Below are 17,808 nucleotides of genomic sequence, written 5' to 3'. Positions count from 1 at the left end.
AATGGGAGATTTCAATTACCCCAATATTGACTGGGGTAAATGTAACATCAGGCTTGCTAGAGACATAAAGTCCCTGGATGTAATAAATGACTGCTTCATGGAGAAATTGGTTCAGGAACCAACAAGAGAGGGAGCTATTTTAGATTTAATTCTTAGTGGAATGCAGGATTTGGTAAGAGAGGTAACAGTGGTGGAGCCACTTGGCAACAGTGATCATAACATGATCAAATTTAAACTAATAACTGGAAGGGGGACAATAAGTAAATCTGCAGCTCTAACACTAAACTTTCAAAAGGGAAACTTTGATAAAATGAGGAAAATAGAAAAAAACTGAAAGGTGCAGCTGCAAAGGTTAAAAGTGTTCAACAGGCATGGAAATTATTTAAAAATACAATCCTAGAGGTGCAGTCCACCTGATGAAGAACTGAAGACTGAACACAAACGAAGATAAAGATCAGGAACTCAGAAACAAAGACCAGGAACACAGGAATGAAGACCAGGAACCCTGAGGCAACCTACTCTACTGTACAGTAGTCAACCTATTGCTAAGGCATCTAGGTGCAGGAGAATTGCCCTTATATAGGGCAGTATTGATGAAGTCATCATCAGGGGCCACAAAGGCTTTCCCACCGCAGTCCCTTTAAATCTAGCACTGAGATGCGCGCGCATGCCTTGGGATGGCACTGCACACAGGGACCTTTGTCGGAGAAGAGGTTAAATACAGCAGCCTGCCACACGTTATTCCAGGGCCTTCCCCGTCATCAGAGCGCGTTACTATGGGCTTAGGACTGGAGATAAGTGCGGCAGTGTGCAAGCCTGTCCCATAGACTGCCAAATGTATCACCAATATTACGACTTCCAAACTTCTAGCTTTCTCAAGCTCTGTCCTATAACAAGAAGGTGACAAGGTTAAACAAACTTCCAATAAACTTGGCACAGTGTAGAACATACAAAAAGCTGGCTTGAATTGAGGAAATGAATTTATGCAAAGTGTATATAATGTCAACAATCTTTGTTCTTTTTTATATCCAAGTTTTTATTAGCCCTTCTTTTAATCAATCTTAAGTTTAAATAAACAGCAAATTGCTCAATAAAGAAGTTTTGATAATAAATGGTATTGGGATTTCCCTGCAAAGCTCAATTTCCTGATGATCTCCCTATAAATTCAGTCACTACTGAGAGGTTTGTATTGCAGAGGCAAGGACGTTTCTGAAGATTTCTGGCTGTCAGAGTGAAGACTCCTTGAAGAAAGCGGACGAGATGGAAACAGGCAGCAAAACTGACCTGGTGGAGTCTCCTCCTGTAAGTTACATTTTTTTTTTCCTGTTTCTACAGCAGACATAGAGCATCACTAAGTAGCATCATATACTAGTTTCAGAAAAAAAAAAATAATGTGAAAAAATAAATACAAACATGGGAATTTCATGTGTTGTGCTCCAGCACTTTTAAGGACTCTCCCCAGAGGAGGACTTTGCTTTTTAGTGCTGTCAACATTTCATAAACATTCAGTTCACTGGATCAAAAATCACCCATCTAAAATGGCCCTCAGAATTGCATTTCAAAGTTGGCAACCCTGAGGACTAATCAATGATTCTATGTTCCATGGGCTGCTTTTGGACCATGTGAAGGATGAGCAGTAGAAACAAGGGATGATAAAAATGGATCTAGTCATGTCAATCAATTTCATGTTGGAGGAGTTTCAAGTTCAAGGCTTTGGTTCAGAGGGCAACAATCAAAGGCATTTCCTTGGGTAAGACAAGTATTTTCCCCGTGGAAATGGGTTCTTTTATTATTATCTTCCAAAAGTCTACTAAAGGGATGCCACAGTAAAAATGTGCTACACAGAAACATCCACAAATTGTTATTAAACATCAAAGCATCCAAACAATTGGCTGCAAACCATCAAATAATCAGATATGTGAACCTTCATAATCAAATGCACTTTACTCACATGTGCCCATAGGGCATATCCAGGCTAAAGTGCTAGCTTATAATCATTGGTCCACCATAGTGTTTTCCTTTTTATTTTTTATTTGAAACAATTTTTAAAAAATTATTATTATTATAAATCACTACAAATAAGTGCAAATCTTCAAAAATCACAGTTTCCAAGAAAACAATAATGGTTCAAATTACATTTGGATCACTTTGGCATTAAATCATTTTCAGATTTCAAACACATTAACGTCAAAGAACTTTCAATAGCTTTGGGTCCTTTACAAAATTCAAATGCATTAGCATCAAGGCACTTTCAATCTTCAGATATACATTTCAAAAACTGGATCACAATAGATCAAGATGAATCCACCCAATGTTATTGAAAGTTCTTTGACGATAATGCGTTTGAAGTCTGAAAATGATTTAACGCCAAAGTGATCCAAATGTAATTTGAACGGATTATTGTTTTCTTGGAAACTGTGATTTTTTTGAAGATTGCACTTATTTGTAGTGATTTATTAGGATTATATTTTTTAAATTGTATTTCAAGTTTTAAAAAAAGAAAGAAAAACACTACAGTGGACCAATGATTATAAGCTAGCACTTTTGCCTGGCTGTGCCTTAGGGGCACAAATGAGTGAAGAGAATTTGGTTATGACCTTTATTTGATGGTTTGCAGCCGTTTGTTTGGGTGCTTTGATGTTTAATAACAATTTGTGGATGTTTCTGTATTGAACAGTCTTTTATTATTGCCCACCCTGTCTGCAGGTAAAAGTATGTGGGTTATTTATCAACATGAGTACTTCACCCTGCAATAATCCCTATTTTTCAAATCTTGATCAAGCTAGGGTGAGATAACATAGTACAAAATTTCATCTTTGTGAGACTTTCCTCACTCCAAATGATGTAAAATCTTCACCAAGTTGTACTGTGCTGTTCATATGTCTCACTCTACATGAGAAACTGGCCCCTAAACCCTAAACCACCACCAACACCTCACCTCGACCTATTAGATGGTAGAGATGTGAATCGTGTGCCAGATCGTCTTAACGATCAGATTCGGCTGGGGGGGGGGGGGGAATCTGATTGTTAAGATATGTGAATTGGAATCGTTTCCGATTCCAATTCACATCGCTAATTTTTTTTTTTAGGGAGGCCCGCGCCGCTAAAAAAAACAACCCACCCGACCCTTTAAATCGACCCCCCCCTCCCGACCCCCCCCCCCCAAAAACCTTTTAAAATTACCTGGTGGTCCAGGGGGGCCTCGGGGAGAGATTTCCCGTTCCCAGGCATCAGCTGTTCTAAAAAAAATGGCGCCGATGCCCCTTTGCCCTTACCATGTGACAGGGTATCCGTGCCATTGGCCGGCCCCTGTCACATGGTAGGAGCACTGGATGGCCGGCGCCATCTTTAAAGATGGCGCCGGCCATCCAGTGCTCCTACCATGTGACAGGGGCCGGCCAATGGCACGGATACCCTGTCACATGGGGCTCCTGGTCAGAGTGCTGACATCAGCAACACTTACAAACAAAGTTTACATCTAAGTGTTTGGACAGTAGGTGCTGTTGATAGCACAACACTCAGATCTGCAATAAAACACATTTAAAATGTGAAAGCTATAGAAAACAGTGGTTTGTCCAAGATACCTGTTGTGAAAATGTGGGGGGGTCTAAGAATTGCAAAGTGTGGTATAGATCAGAAGGCCAGCTGCTAATATGCTAGAGAAAATCTGTCCTATAAAACGTAAAATTATAACTAGAACTTCTGGGTTTCAGTTATAACCAATAAAACACCCCAAAATGAGAATCTGGGGTTTTTTTTCCTATTATAGCCCAAAACTTCCAGAAATTGATCTTCCTTGCGGGTGCAATGATGTCATCAGTCCGCTGCCCCCACACAGCACCCAGCTGCCACCACTGGGTTGCTGGGAGTAAAAAGGAAGAGCGTCTGGAAGTAAGAATCTGGGAGCACAGGACTGCTGCTAGCAGGGTCCGGATGGTGAAGGGGGAAAGGAAAGCAAAAAGTGGAAATAAGGACAAGAAAAATAAAGTTAACAAAAGAAAAGAGCTATTGGGGGGTGCAGAGTGGGGACCCATGTTTGGGAGAAGAGGAATCAGGAAATGGCAAGTCACTTTACCCTCCGTTGCCTCAGACACAAACTTAGGGGTAGATTTTAAAAGAAGCGCGTAGGCGTGCATGTGCGCGCGCTACGCGGCGCGAGCACATGGACGGCCAATTTTATAACATGCGTGTGCAGGTGCCTGCGGCCTTCACCCATTCCCGAATTCGGAGCGGCCTCGAAGGGAACTTCCTAACCCCCTAATCTAACCTTCCCCCCCTCCCCCCCGACCTATGTTTTACCTTCTGCGCCTGTCTCTGGGCAGGTGCAGGTTGCGCACGCCGGCAACCTGCCGGCACGCGATCCCCCAGCACAGCCGCAAATGGCTTAGACGTGTCCCGGGGCTTTATGTACGACGCCGGGCCATTATAAAATAGGCTTTGAAAATCCAGCCCTTAGATTGTAAACCCTCTGGGGATAGGGAAATACCTACAGCACCTGAATGTAATCCACTTTGAAGCGCTGAAGGTGCAAAAAGCGGAATATAAAAATCTAAATAAATAAACAAGACAGGGGTGGGGGAGGGGGAAGAAATTAAATATGGGATGGGCAGAGGAAATACCCCAGTCACACCAAACACTCTCCCCCCCCCCCACCACCACCACCACACACATTAGAGTTGCCAGTTCAGCCCAGATCAACCAACCAAGTCTTGGTTTTACCCCATTGCATGCATGGAACTGTAGTTCTCATTGTCTAAGGAACCTCAATGGCAACCGTAACACAGAAACACAGAAACACAGACACTTCCCCCTCTCACCTGCATCTCATCCTTCCCATACAGGGCAAAGACAAGCGTGAAACACATTTTTACAAAGGTTTAAATAAAACATTTTATAAGCTTTAAGGAAAAAAAGTTTTATTAAATTGAATGAATCAAACAATGCACCTAGTATTGTGCCCTGAAAACGCTGATTTCAGGACTCTCTAAGAGTACCTAATTAGCCATAAAATAAAACACCTACATTTACAGCTTATAAACCCCTAGAATTAGAAGCCATACATATACATATCCTGGAGCATCATAAAGAGCTGCATCAGAGGCTCAAAGCACTTTGGGAGCAGGAAAAACAACCTTATTAGATTTTAGGGATAATACCAGAATATTGCTCCCCACACCCCGGGGTCTGTATTTGTGCTGGCATGCAGTGAACCCTCAGTCGTATGCACATACAGGTGGCATCACAGAATATCCTTCTCGTCTCCCCCCAGGTTTATTCTTTCAGCCCAAAGAACTGGTCCGACAGGAAGAAGAAGGTGGGGACTATTTCCATCGTCGTGGTCGTCCTGTCCCTGATTGCTGTGGCCGCGATACTGATTGGAGTTAAAATGACTCAGGCTCACACCGAGAAGGTGAGGAGCATTGCTGGTTTCATATGCACAGGTTACAGCCGAATTTTATACATTTACTTATGCAAACTGTGGTGGTCCTATGGCATGTGTGGAGAATGCACTGCACTGAGGTCCCACATTGAAGATGCCCCTAAATCGCCTTTATTATCTTACTAAAAAAATGTCTGGTTGAAAGAAGTTGATTTTGTTTATGAGGCTACACTTGATTAAAGAAGCAATATATATTTAGGACAAAAGACTGTTTACTGCGTGGACAATCTTGGCCCCTTCATGTATTAACATGTAGGGGCAAAGAAGGCTCAATCAGTAATGAGAACCACGCAAATGCCAGATAGAATATCTGGGCCCAATGTAGCAGAATGCCAAGCATGGATATGGAGTGAGCATTCAGTTTAGGGTTGCCAACCGACTCCAAATTTTCAGGAGAGGGTGATCCAGTCCTGGTTTTACTCCCTTGCACATAGGCACTTATAGTTTTGCTTTTCTTAGGGAATGCAATAGGGAAAGCAGAATAATTCCCAGAATGTAATGGGTAAAACCAGGCCTGGATCAACCTGTCCTGAAAATCTGGAGCCAGCTGGCAACCCTAATTCCGTTATATATGCAGGCCTTCTGATGTCAGTATGTTTCACGGTCATGAGATGGGAAACCATCTTCAAATCTGTGCTACACAATCTGCATTTCTCTGGGATTTTTTCTCAAGTTATTTTTATTTATGCTTGATTGCACGTAGTCTACTGTCCTGTGCTACAATTATCGATCTCTCCTCTTTTAATTAATTTCACCTCACTTTAGCTTTTACATCTACATTTACTTTGATGTTTTTAGTTAAACACTATTTTGTTTTTTTTTTTTAATTGCCAATTTTTTTGTCTACCCAGGACTATATGTTTATATTATTTACATGCATTTACATTTTAGATTTTCCAAATCACACACAACGAGGATGGCAAAGAAACTCAAGAGACGGCAACTGTGAACAAGAAGGAAGGAGTGGCGACATTCTATGTGACTGGAGGTAACACCTCTGCTACGGTGGTGTACGACTACACAAATGTGAGTCACGGCTTGCTGCCAACTGGTAGTGGGTATTCTGCAGTCAGTGATGCTGGGGACACCAGCAACTCCTGGGGGAATTCTGCGCTACTGCGGAATGCAGAATTCCCCCCCCCACCCTGCGCAGAATTGCCAAATTCTGCACAGAAAATAGCAGAGGAGACCCAGGCATGCCACGAACGGAGCGTGTCCCGTGGCACACGCTGTGTTCGTGGCGAAGATGAAGGCCTGGCGCGCCGTTCGCGGCACATGGGGGCCTTCCCTTTTCACCGGGCCTTCATCTTCACCGCAAACGGAGCATGTCCCGCGGCATGCCGGTGAGAGAGAATGTATCAGGGAGGGGAGGGTGAGAGAGAGCAGGAAGGTATGAGAGAGAGCATGGGGGCGGGGATGCCAGTGAGAGAGAATATGTGTGTGAGAGAGGGGAGGGTGACAGAGAGCATGGTTGGTAAGAGGGGGGGTGGGGATGGTGTGAGAGAGAGCATGAGAGGTAAGAGAGGGTGGGTGGGGGGATGCTTAAGTGTGGGTTTCAGAGAGAGGGAGCCTATATGAGGGGAGGGGGATGCCGGTGAGAGAGAATGTGTGTGTGTGTGAGAGAGGAGAGGGGGTGTGGGGGAGGGTGAGAGACAGCTTGGTTGGTAAGAGGGGGAGTGGGGGGATGCTTGAGTGTGGGTTTCAGAGAGGAAGCCTATATGAGGGGAGGGTGAGAGAGCAGGAGGTTGTGAGAGAGTATGGGAGGTAAGAGAGGGGGCTGGGGGGATGCTTGAGTGTGGGTTTCAAAGAGAGGGAGCCTATATGAGGAGATTGTGAAGGAGTGTGTATGTGTGTGAGAGATTGGGAGCTCGTGTGTATAAAAAAGGGATTGTGTGTATGTGAGGGTGCGAGCCTGTGTGAAGGGATTGTATATGTGTGAGACAGAGCCTGTGTGAAGGGCTGCGTGAGAGATAGACATAGGTAACCTGTGTGAGGATGTATGTGTGAAAGAGAAAGGGAGCTGGTGTGGGTGTGTATGCAAGAGAGAGGATCCTGTCTGAGGGGATGTGTGTGTGTGCGAGAGAGTGAGGGAGCCTGAATGAGGGTGTGTGTATGTGTATTAGAGAGAGGGAGGGACAGAGGGAGCCTGTATGAGGATGTATATGTGAAAGAGAAAGGGAGCTTGTGTGGGTGTGTATGCAAGAGAGAGGACCCTGTATGAGGGGATGTGTGTGTGCAAGAGAGTGAGGGAGCCTGTATGAGGGGATGTGTGTGTGTGTGTGTGTGTGTGAGAGAGAGTGAGGGAGCCTGTATGAGGGGGTGTGTATGTGGAAGGGACACTCTTACAGTGAATTTCTAGGGAGATTCTGCTCAAAATATTTAAAAATTCTGCAACTTTAAGTAATAACTTTTTTCTGTAATAATTTAAAATATAATTACTTAAAGACTGTCATGTAAATTGTGTTACTTTGACCAATATAAAGTTTGCAGAATTTTGCAGAATTTTCAATTTTTGTGCGCAGTATTTTAATTTTATTTGCGCAGAATTCCCCCAGGAGTAACACCAGCTAACCGTTTTCTATTCACAGATTTTTTTGTGGTGCCTCAATACAAGTCAGAAAAATGACAAACTCACTCTCTAGTTGTACATATATAATATGTTTGTATAGCTATCAAACAATGCCAAGCCCTGATGGCTATTATCTAATGGGGGAAAACTGCTTGGACTGGTGGCAGTTTAAAAATGTTTAAACTATTTGACATTGTTTTAAAATATTATTTTAAATTCCATTTTCTAAAAGCAATAGCACCACATGCAGTGGGATCTGTACTTTCCTGTAAGTACCTTGTTTTTGGCTGTTAACAAGTAACTTCCGGCATACCTTGTTCTCATGCCAAGGCCAGAATTATTACGAGTGGTATCTATCCAGGAGATATGCACAACTTACCTGTATTTCCTGGGTTCAGATCTACAATGAATGCAGGACATGATAGGAACTATTTCAGCTGTGAGAGGAACTGGGTCAAATCACTCTGTGTTAATGAGAAGCATAACCCCCCCCCCCCCCCCCCCATGCCTCCAATAAGCCACAATCTGTGAATCACTGGATGGGATGTAAAAATGTAATAAGATGACCCGAAAGTCTACAGCTGGGAGGTTCCAGATCAGAACTTTTGCTTCATATTTCCTGACTGGCCCAAAAAACCAAAATCAAAATGAGGGATATCTCGCCCCCCTCTTCCTCTGCCTTGTGTGGAAAATCCCAAGAGAAGGCCCCTCGGGGGATCTATACCTCAGCTGAATTCCATATAAAAACCTAAAAGAAACATCTGTAATACCATGCAATCGGCTGAGGACAGTTAAGGTTCCTCTTTTACTGACTGTACCCATTTGCACGCAAAGTAATGAACAGGTTTCAGTCACTGACCAAACCCAGAGAGCTCCGAGTGTCGCAGATGAAATGAACACTTTAAATATGATCCAGTAAGATTGATAACGAGCTTTCAGCCACTCAGTGACCAAATATCTCAATATTTATTAAAGTCCTAGAATTCTTCTAACTAATAAGCTATGCAAAAACTTACGTTTTATTTATGTGTTTTAATGGACAACTTAATCAGTTACTTACTTCTATATAAAGCAAAACTTTAGCCTCTAAAGAAATATATATTTAATTCAGTGCGCTCAGCCAAGTGCACTATATAAAATATAACCCGCAGTCAGTTGTCTGGCCTTTAACAAATTTTAACAGCCATCTTATCCTAATTCTACAATGCAGTCCCAAGATCTTTAAGACAGACGTCAAGGGACTCCAAGCCTGGATTCCAGAAATGCATGACACTTGTGATTGCCACATACCTACTTTCAATACATCCAAAAGGCCTGCTGCTCACATTTAAACTCAATAAAATGATTCATGGATTACATCTCAACACCTATGAACTGCAAACTGATTTATTAATCACAAGGTAGGATTGCAAAACCCAAACAATTCAGGGATCCCTAGTCAGGAGGTCTGTGGCTCACGACTGCCGGATTAGTTTGGTTCAGGTTATATAGAGTATAACTTTGAAATGGGGCAGAATTTGATTTTATGATGAATCAGGGGGTTCAAAGCACACAACAGAACTGATGGCCATTAGTCTTAGGGAAAAGTTTTGTTTAGCAATTTGTAGAAAATGGTTAATATATTTTGCAGAAGGGAGGGGTTTTGGATAAGACTCATGTAACATATGCTGTAGAAAATAGCTAAATCAGTTCCATGTATGAGTTCTAAACATATGTGGCACCGTTGGGTCTACTAAAGCAATTTATGTAGGACATCTTGTTCTTCATTATGTGGATTGTGGGATCTTCTCATTAACTGTGGGATAGTTGACAACTCTAATGCTTGACATCAAAACTGAAAGAAATATATACAACAAATTACAGCACGCTACATATACTTCACTATACAGAATCCTGCTCTTCAAATGAAAAGATTTCTCCTACTAGTGATTCACAGCCAGGCATCTTGTGATTAGGTGGTGTTACAGAATTTCAATAAATAAATATATGAAGGATGGATCATGAAGATCTCCCTCTTACATTGAGAATACCTCTCCCATCTTACAGTAGTGACGACCTATAATGTGATATCAGTACATCCCGGGATGACACCTCCCTGGTTTGTGCTCACAGACTCTTCCCTGTAGCAAATTCTGAAGCTCTCCAAAAAGCTCAAGAGAAATAATTAAACAGTTGTGTTTAATGCCATTTTTGTTTCTTTATTACCAGACTGTCATTGGTATCAAGGGTGACCCTTCTGCCTGTTATGTTACTAGAATGGATAAAAGCAAGGTGCCCAGTTTGGATTCCATCAGCCAAAAATACCAATCACTGCAGGTGAGATAGATGCCAAGGATTTAGCTTGGTCTGTAATGTGCCTTCTGTTCATGGCATCATTGAACTCTGTGGACCACACTCTCTCTCACTCTCACTCACTCACTCACACACAAATATGTATGTAACCCCTCTTTTGCTGGGGACATCTTTGGTGGCTGCGGTGGCGGTGAGTACAGTTTTGCAGCCATGGAATGGGGTAAAGTCCACCACTCCTTGACCCCAAGGTTTTCAGATTAACTCCAAACAGCAGCGAGTCTTCTCTCCTCACTTTGGGCTTGTCCAGCAAGAATCAAAACGCCTTATTCCTCTATGCTTTGAGACCTCTGGATGGCTTTCAGTGATCGGGACAAAAGTATCTGTAACCACACCACCAATCCACACCTGGGAGGCTGCAAACAGCTAGAATCTAACTTGTTAATCTGACTTTTCACTTAACTGCCTTAGGTGGAATCCTGAGTTAGGAATCCCCTGACTCTCCTCTACATCCTCTACCTTCAAACTCCACTCCTACACTCAGGGGCCGATGCAATAGTGTGCTCAGCCGAGTGCACTATACAACCCGCAGTCGGACGCGGGTTAAATAGGCGCTAATCCACCCCCTAATGCAATAGGGGGATTAGCACCTATTTAATGCGCATCCGACTCGGAGTGAATGAGAGAGCGCTCATCACATGCAAATGCTATTACTCATTCACTCCGCATGCAAAAAATTAAATGTGCGTCTCAGCGTCGGTGTTCATAACCGGCAGACCGCTGGTAACCACGGGGTCGCGTTAGCAAGGAGGCGCTAAGGTCGCGCAAGCGAACCTAGCGCCTCCTTGCTAGCGCGACCCACCCTAATTTGTTTATAGTATGGCGCCCCCTTGCGGGCGCCATGCGCACATTAAGACAACAGGCACTGAAAAGTCAGTGCCCGCTTTCTGCGTTTAATATTGCATGGGCCCCACAGTTTGTGCCTGCTGCCCAAGCACTGTTTATAACCCCATCCAGCCCTTCCTTCACCTTACGTCCTGCTGAGCTCTCTTTCCACAGAGCTCCTTGCACTCTCTTGGGTAGGAAGAACAGCTCTATACCTCCAGAGCTTCCTATACACTGTATACAGTATGTGTGGCTCCTAATAACATCATATAAAAATATAAAAACTTCTGTGAAAATATGAAATTTCTGAGGAAATGTATTGATATGCATTATTTTTTGCACACCTCCAAAATTCACAGAATAGAAAACATTAGGCATAAACAATAGTATACGTGATAATTTTCTAACAAAGATTTTATTCTTACCATTCACTTCAATCCTACATGACCAGGGAGAGCAAAAACTTTTTCATTCTCGCCAATCAACAATGGGAGAGGGTTTTCTATGTTAGAAATGCAAGTTAAGCAAACCCTGTTGCTCAGAAGAAATCTCGGACTGAACTGTTGTTCTCTCGCTTCTCTCTGCCGTCGCTCCCTTCTCTGTTACTCAGGCTTCGTCCCCTAATAGCATCAGCGGAGCACAAAATCAGCAGAGCGCCTATTTCAGTGTTCAGAAGGAGCCGGTGGCCGATCGCTCCGTGCTGGGAACCACCATCAACGTCCTCTGCAGCAATAACCCCATCTACTGGATGCAGGAGAGCTCAGGTAACTCTTGATGGGTGGGAAGAGAGCGTATCTGAGCTGAACTGAGAGGGAGGAAAAGTGTATCGTTTCCAAGAAAAAGGGCAGAAAACCTTTTTAGAGGGCAGCTTTCCAACTCCTGGCATTGCTGCAAACTGCCCAAATGCTTTCACTTTGAAAACTGCCCCAGGGAAAAATATCCGCAGAGGCTTGTGCCCGCTTTTCCTGCGGCTACAGCAAACATGCGCAGTTTTGGAAACACGACCCTGTACACATTGTAGCAATCTCTGCGGTGACCCCCCCGCCCCGGGAATACCTGCACTGAATGAGAGAAAAAGTCAACGGGGAGGGGGGCAATTTTCAAATAGCCCTTTTAAAAATTGCCTGCCCGGTGATTCATTTCTAAGTAGATCAGGCAGTCGCATGTTTAAATTCTTTTACAGGTGGTAGTTTATTCATGTATGGATCTGCTGATACTCATTACATGAAAATCTCATGCTGACCGAAGCTTTCCTCTGCTTTTTTACAGGTGCTGCAAGGTCCGTTGCACGCCGTTTCTGCATACGTGTTCGTGTATGTAATCATTACTTCTGTTTCTATGCTCTGCGATGCTTTTAATATCTGAGCATTGTGTTTGGACAGACGAGCTTCTGATAGATCAGAGCAATTTTAAGCTATTTCAAATTACGTAGAAAGAACAAGTCCACCTTTCATATCCCCTCTCCAGATCGCATGCAGTACGTCGTGTTTATCTATGGTTCCTTGCTATTATTAATAGACAAAACTCACATTCTGACATCTCATCTTAACATCTGCGAAACCTGTGACTTACAGGCTCAGATCTCTTCATGACTGACTTCCTTCTTCCTGAAAGAGATAAAGTGAGCAGGAATGACAACAGAGTCAAACAGTCTTTCAGTCTATCTATAAGTGCTTGAGATAAAATAGTCTCCTTTACACGTGCACATGCACGCATATATATGTAGGCATAAGCACATTTTAGCATTTAATGAAGAGCAGAGAGAAGGAAGTATGTTCTTCTATAAAAGACAATTAAAATCTCTTATTAAAACTGTTCTGCACTTTGGATTAAAGCAAAATACAGGAAATAAATAATAATAATAATGCATTCTCCCATACAATGTAATTAGTTCCACACTTAGGGCCTGATTCAACATCGATTTTTTCTATTCTATTCTCAGTAAATCAGACAATTAGTTACCAAAACAAAAATGTTATTTGTTGTCCTATTCTGTGAATTAATTTCTTATATAAAAATAATTTTTAAAAATCGTATGTAATTTGTCAGATAGTATTATGTGATCATGCATCATAAATTTTAACGGAAGAGTCCTAACTAATGACAAGGCATTTTTTAATCAATTGATTTTTTTTTTCTGAATTTTGCCTGCCTTTTCCACATTACTAAAAATGGGTCACAAAGTAGAAACAGCAAAATAACATGCTCTTGATCATCTAAAATTTGAACACTAAGGGCTGGATTTTCAAAGGGTTACGCGTGCCGGGCCTATTTTTAAAAGGCCCGGTGACACGCATAAAGCCCCAGGACACGTGTAAGTCCCGGGGCTTTACTAAAGAGGCGGGGCCAGAGGCTCCTGGCACAGCGGCCATTTGCTGCTGTGCCGGGGATCGCGCGCCGGCAGTCGGCCGGCTCGTGCAACTTACTTCAGCCCCAGGGCTGAAGTAAGTTTTGTAATAAAAGACAGAAAAAAGAAAAGGTAGGGGGGTAGGGAATGGGGGAAGGTAGGCAGAAGGCCTGAGAAGGCCACAAGGCTGGGCAGAAGGCAACAAGGCTGGGCAGAAGGTCTGAGAAGGCCACAAGGCTGGGCAGAAGGCAACAAGGCTGGGCAGAAGGTCTGAGAAGGCCACAAGGCTGGGTAGAAGGCAACAAGGCTAGGCAGAAGGTCTGAGAAGGCCACAAGGCTGAGCAGAAGGCCTGAGATTGCCATAAGACTAGGCAAAAGGTCTGAGAAGGCCACAAGACTGGGCAGAAGGCCTGAGAAGGCCACAAGGCTAAGCAGAAAGTTGGAGAAGGCCATAAGACTAGACAGAAGGCCTGGGAAGGCCACAAGGTTGAGCAGAGGGCCTGAGAAGGCCACAAGGCTAAGCAGAAGGCTGGAGAAGGCCACAAAGCTGAGCAGAAGGCTTGAGAAGGCCATAAGACTAGACAGAAGACCTGGGAAGGCTACAAGGTTGGGCAGAGGGCTTGAGAAGGCCACAAGGCTGGGCAGAAGGCCACAAGGCTAAGCAGAAGGCCTGAAAAGGCCATAAGACTAGACAGAAGGTCTGAGAAGACCATAAGACTAGACAGAAGACCTGGGAAGGCCACAAGGTTGGGCAAAGGGCTTGAGAAGGCCACAAGATTAGGCAGAAGGCCTGAGAAGGCCATAAGGCAAGGCAGGAGGCCAAGGTAGTCCATATAGGAACAGTCAGAGCTGAGCCAAGCAAGGAGGCAAAGTGACTTGATGACAAGTTATCGGGTTGAGAAAGAGGCAGGGCTAAATAGGTCTGGCCTTGCTGAGTCATAGGTCTTGTGAGAAGATGGCTAGAGCAAGAGCAGAAGTAGCTCCATGAGGAACTCTGCTGGTGGGGAGACTGCATAGCAGGCAAAATCATTACAGTATCAGGACACACAATGTTGCATTTTGGGATGTTTAGGTCCCTTTGTCTTTGGTCTCATGCCTCCCAATCTACCAGAGGTATGCTTTAATGAGCCAAGGAATCTCTGTTATATCAATTCCACATCATCTAATTACTGTACTTAAAACAATGTTCAATTAGGGCCCAATTAAGCAAGCAAATCTGTCCCATATGGGATATTGCACTTGTGTGTAACTCTTTCACTGGATAATCAAATTGGCTGATATGGGACTTACATTCTAGTAGTTCCACTGTATGACAAATATTATTTATTGAATTATTTGGGCCTTTAAATAATTTTGTCTGCACTGAGACAAGTCTAGAAATATAGTTTTATTTATTTATTTATTATTTTTGCTATACCGGCTTTCATGACAGGAATCACATCAAACCGGTTTACATTTAACAATGTGTGCAAGGTAAAAGAGAAACGCAAAACAACTGTAACAAGAGCATGGTTAGGAGAGTGACAGTTACAATAAAACAGGGAAGTAAATAACTGGGAGCTGGAAGAGAGAAGAGGGGAAGTTAACTGACAGCAAATTATATACAGGGTAGCAATATATGTTTTGTTTTGCCCTGCAGAACATCTGTTAGTTCATTTGGGTAAAAATTCCTTCCTGTCCCCATAAAAGTGATTGGAGCAAACTCTATAAAAGCACTCATCAATTAGAATCTGATCAATACTGAACACCCAGTGATACCATCAGCCTCTCACAACTCATCCAGTTTCATTCTAAAAGTGATTAGAACTGTGCACCCAGCAGCATGGTTAAGAACTTGGACAATCTCAGCATTAAAAACTCTTTCCTTGGAATATACTTCATTCCTTCTAAGCATTATGAATACCTGCTTATTCTATGCACAGCTTTTTATATTCTGCAATCTCCTCTTAACCATATAGCGGCTGATGTACTAAAGGCTTTTTTCCCCCCCATTTTGTGTCTATGGGAAATATGCTTAGTTCAACAGTCACAAAAAAAATTCAATAATCAGCAGCCAGGGACATAAGAAGTTGCCATATTGGGTCAGACCAAAGGTCCATCAAGCCCAGTATCCTGTTTCCCACTGTGGCCAATCCAGGTATCATGCATCTGGCAGGATTCCGGGAGGGGGGGGGGGGTAGATTTCTGCAGCTCCACCTTGATAATGGTTTATGGACTTTTCCTCCAGGAACTCCTCCAGGGAAAGTGAAATACATAAAAAGCACCTGCTTAGGGCAGGCCTGGAGACCCAGTGGCAGCCCAGTGCACTGTGATATGGAAGGACCTGTTTTTGATTCACAGCCCGGCTCCCAGGATTTGCTGGGGTTCAGATGCTGTGAAGGCATCTGGGAAGGAGGAAGTCGGTCATAGTTGTCATTCAGTGGTGACACTCATGGCCAGATTCAGGGCCCAGGATTGCAGGATTTCAGAATAAGCCCTAGTGGAGGGTCCCTCCTCCCCCACCCCCCTGCTAAGGAATGTTCACAGGAAGCCCTGGTTGGTGGCACTCCCACCCCAGTCAAGAAATGTTGCTGTAATAAGTGGATTAAAGTGCCTTGACGGAGAATATAAAATAGAGGGAAACATGACTGGGGAGTTGTTACACAAGGCTTATGGTGCCAGATACCAGCCCTGGTTCTGATTCAGTTGGAAGCCCAAAGAAGCAGTGTAAACTGCTATGCCTAAAGGTTAAAAATATATAAAAAGACAAGCCCATGCCTTGCAAAATATTAAGGTCCTTGCTAGGGGGCACTCCATGAAGTTAGCATGGGGCACATTTAAAACTAATCGGAGAACGTTCTTTTTTACTCAACGCACAATTAAACTCTGGAATTTGTTGCCAGAGGATGTGGTTAGTGCAGTTAGTATAGCTGTGTTTAAAAAAGGATTGGATAAGTTCTTGGAGGAGAAGTCCATTACCTGCTATTAAATTGACTTAGAAAATAGCCACTGCTATTACTAGCCAATGGTAACATGGAATAGACTTAGTTTTTGGGTACTTGCCAGGTTCTTATGGCCTGGATTGGCCACTGTTGGAAACAGGATGCTGGGCTTGATGGATCCTTGGTCTGACCCAGTATGGCATGTTCTTATGTTCTTATGTATTTGTTTTCTGAAAATTCTTGAATAGCTTTGACCTTTTTAAAAGGAACCTAAAATGACACTAAAATATGATTTCTGAAAATATTATATTGTGAAACTTTAAGCAGTGAGGGGTCTAATTAAGAGAAAATTTGCTTGAAACTGAATTGCCCTGATTGCCAATGAATGCGGAAAAAAAGAAAGAAATGAACTTGTTGGGGCACAGAATGTAATTGACTCAGCAAATCAGTCATCAGATGCAAATTGGCCCCCATAAACAATCACACTGTAAAACTCAAGGTTATTTCAGTACCATGGAAAGCAACTTGAAGTGAAATTTGTTTTGTTCAACTATTAATTTCCCTGTTTGCATTTTCATTGTTCAGTCATTGATAATCATTTGTCTTTGAATGCTTGGAGTTATGAAGAGTGTCATTGTTGGAACAAGCTTTGTAATGCTAAATATCAATTAAAGAATGCATTGGGCTTATTTTTGCTTTGAACTTGTTATTGAAATTACAGTACATTTAGCAATTTTCCATGTGTGCTTGCTCACCAGAGGTCACAATGCAAAATATTAGAAGGGAGATTGCAAGGGCCATTTCAGCAGCTCAGTGTTGAATGTGCAGTACCATTCAGGGGACCCGGTTTTGATTCCTGGGCAAGGCTTCTGCTCAAGTTGGCCAGGGCTGAAGATGTTGGGAAGGCAGCATCCACAGCCCCTGGAGGGGAGGGAGGGAGTCTCAGTCATCCCTCAGCAACAACACCTGATGGCTGGACCTAGGGCCCACAATTGCAAGATACTAGATGGCGACTATTGTTGTAGCCCTCAGCTGAGAATTGCTGCACTGGCTGGGCTAAGTGAGCTGGGAGAGAGGGATATAAATAGGAGAAAAATCTACAGGTTATTGTCAATGAAGGCTCACTGTACTGCAGCCCAGAAGAGGCTGGTTCTGATTGAGCTGGAAGCCCACAGGAGCAGAAGCAAAAAAAAAAAAAATCAAAGCAAAACTGCAGAAAAAAAAAAAGACATTATTTTCCACCTGGAAAAGTCTCACATATATTATAATGCTCTTATTATACATTTTACCTTTTATATTATATTCAGTCCTTGGTTGCAATATTTTTCATAATAAAATAAATCTATCATGAGACGTA

At 43.0% G+C, this 17,808-nt stretch overlaps 1 protein-coding gene across 1 annotated transcript; it reads left to right on the top strand.

Moving 5' to 3' along the window:
* The first annotated feature begins 1,196 nt into the window (after positions 1–1,196).
* LOC115075475 (pulmonary surfactant-associated protein C-like) lies at positions 1,197–13,486 on the top strand. The gene is made up of 6 exons (XM_029575857.1): positions 1,197–1,302; positions 5,270–5,410; positions 6,332–6,466; positions 10,218–10,325; positions 11,794–11,947; positions 12,453–13,486. The coding sequence occupies exons 1-6, from the start codon at positions 1,261–1,263 to the stop codon at positions 12,539–12,541; spliced, it is 669 nt and encodes a 222-aa protein (XP_029431717.1). The 5' UTR covers positions 1,197–1,260; the 3' UTR covers positions 12,542–13,486.
* Positions 13,487–17,808: the final 4,322 nt, after the last annotated feature.

Source organism: Rhinatrema bivittatum, chromosome 13 (genome assembly GCF_901001135.1).
Source record: "Rhinatrema bivittatum chromosome 13, aRhiBiv1.1, whole genome shotgun sequence".
NCBI classification, from domain to species: Eukaryota; Metazoa; Chordata; class Amphibia; order Gymnophiona; family Rhinatrematidae; genus Rhinatrema; species Rhinatrema bivittatum.
This window is presented reverse-complemented; position numbering and strand designations above follow the sequence as displayed.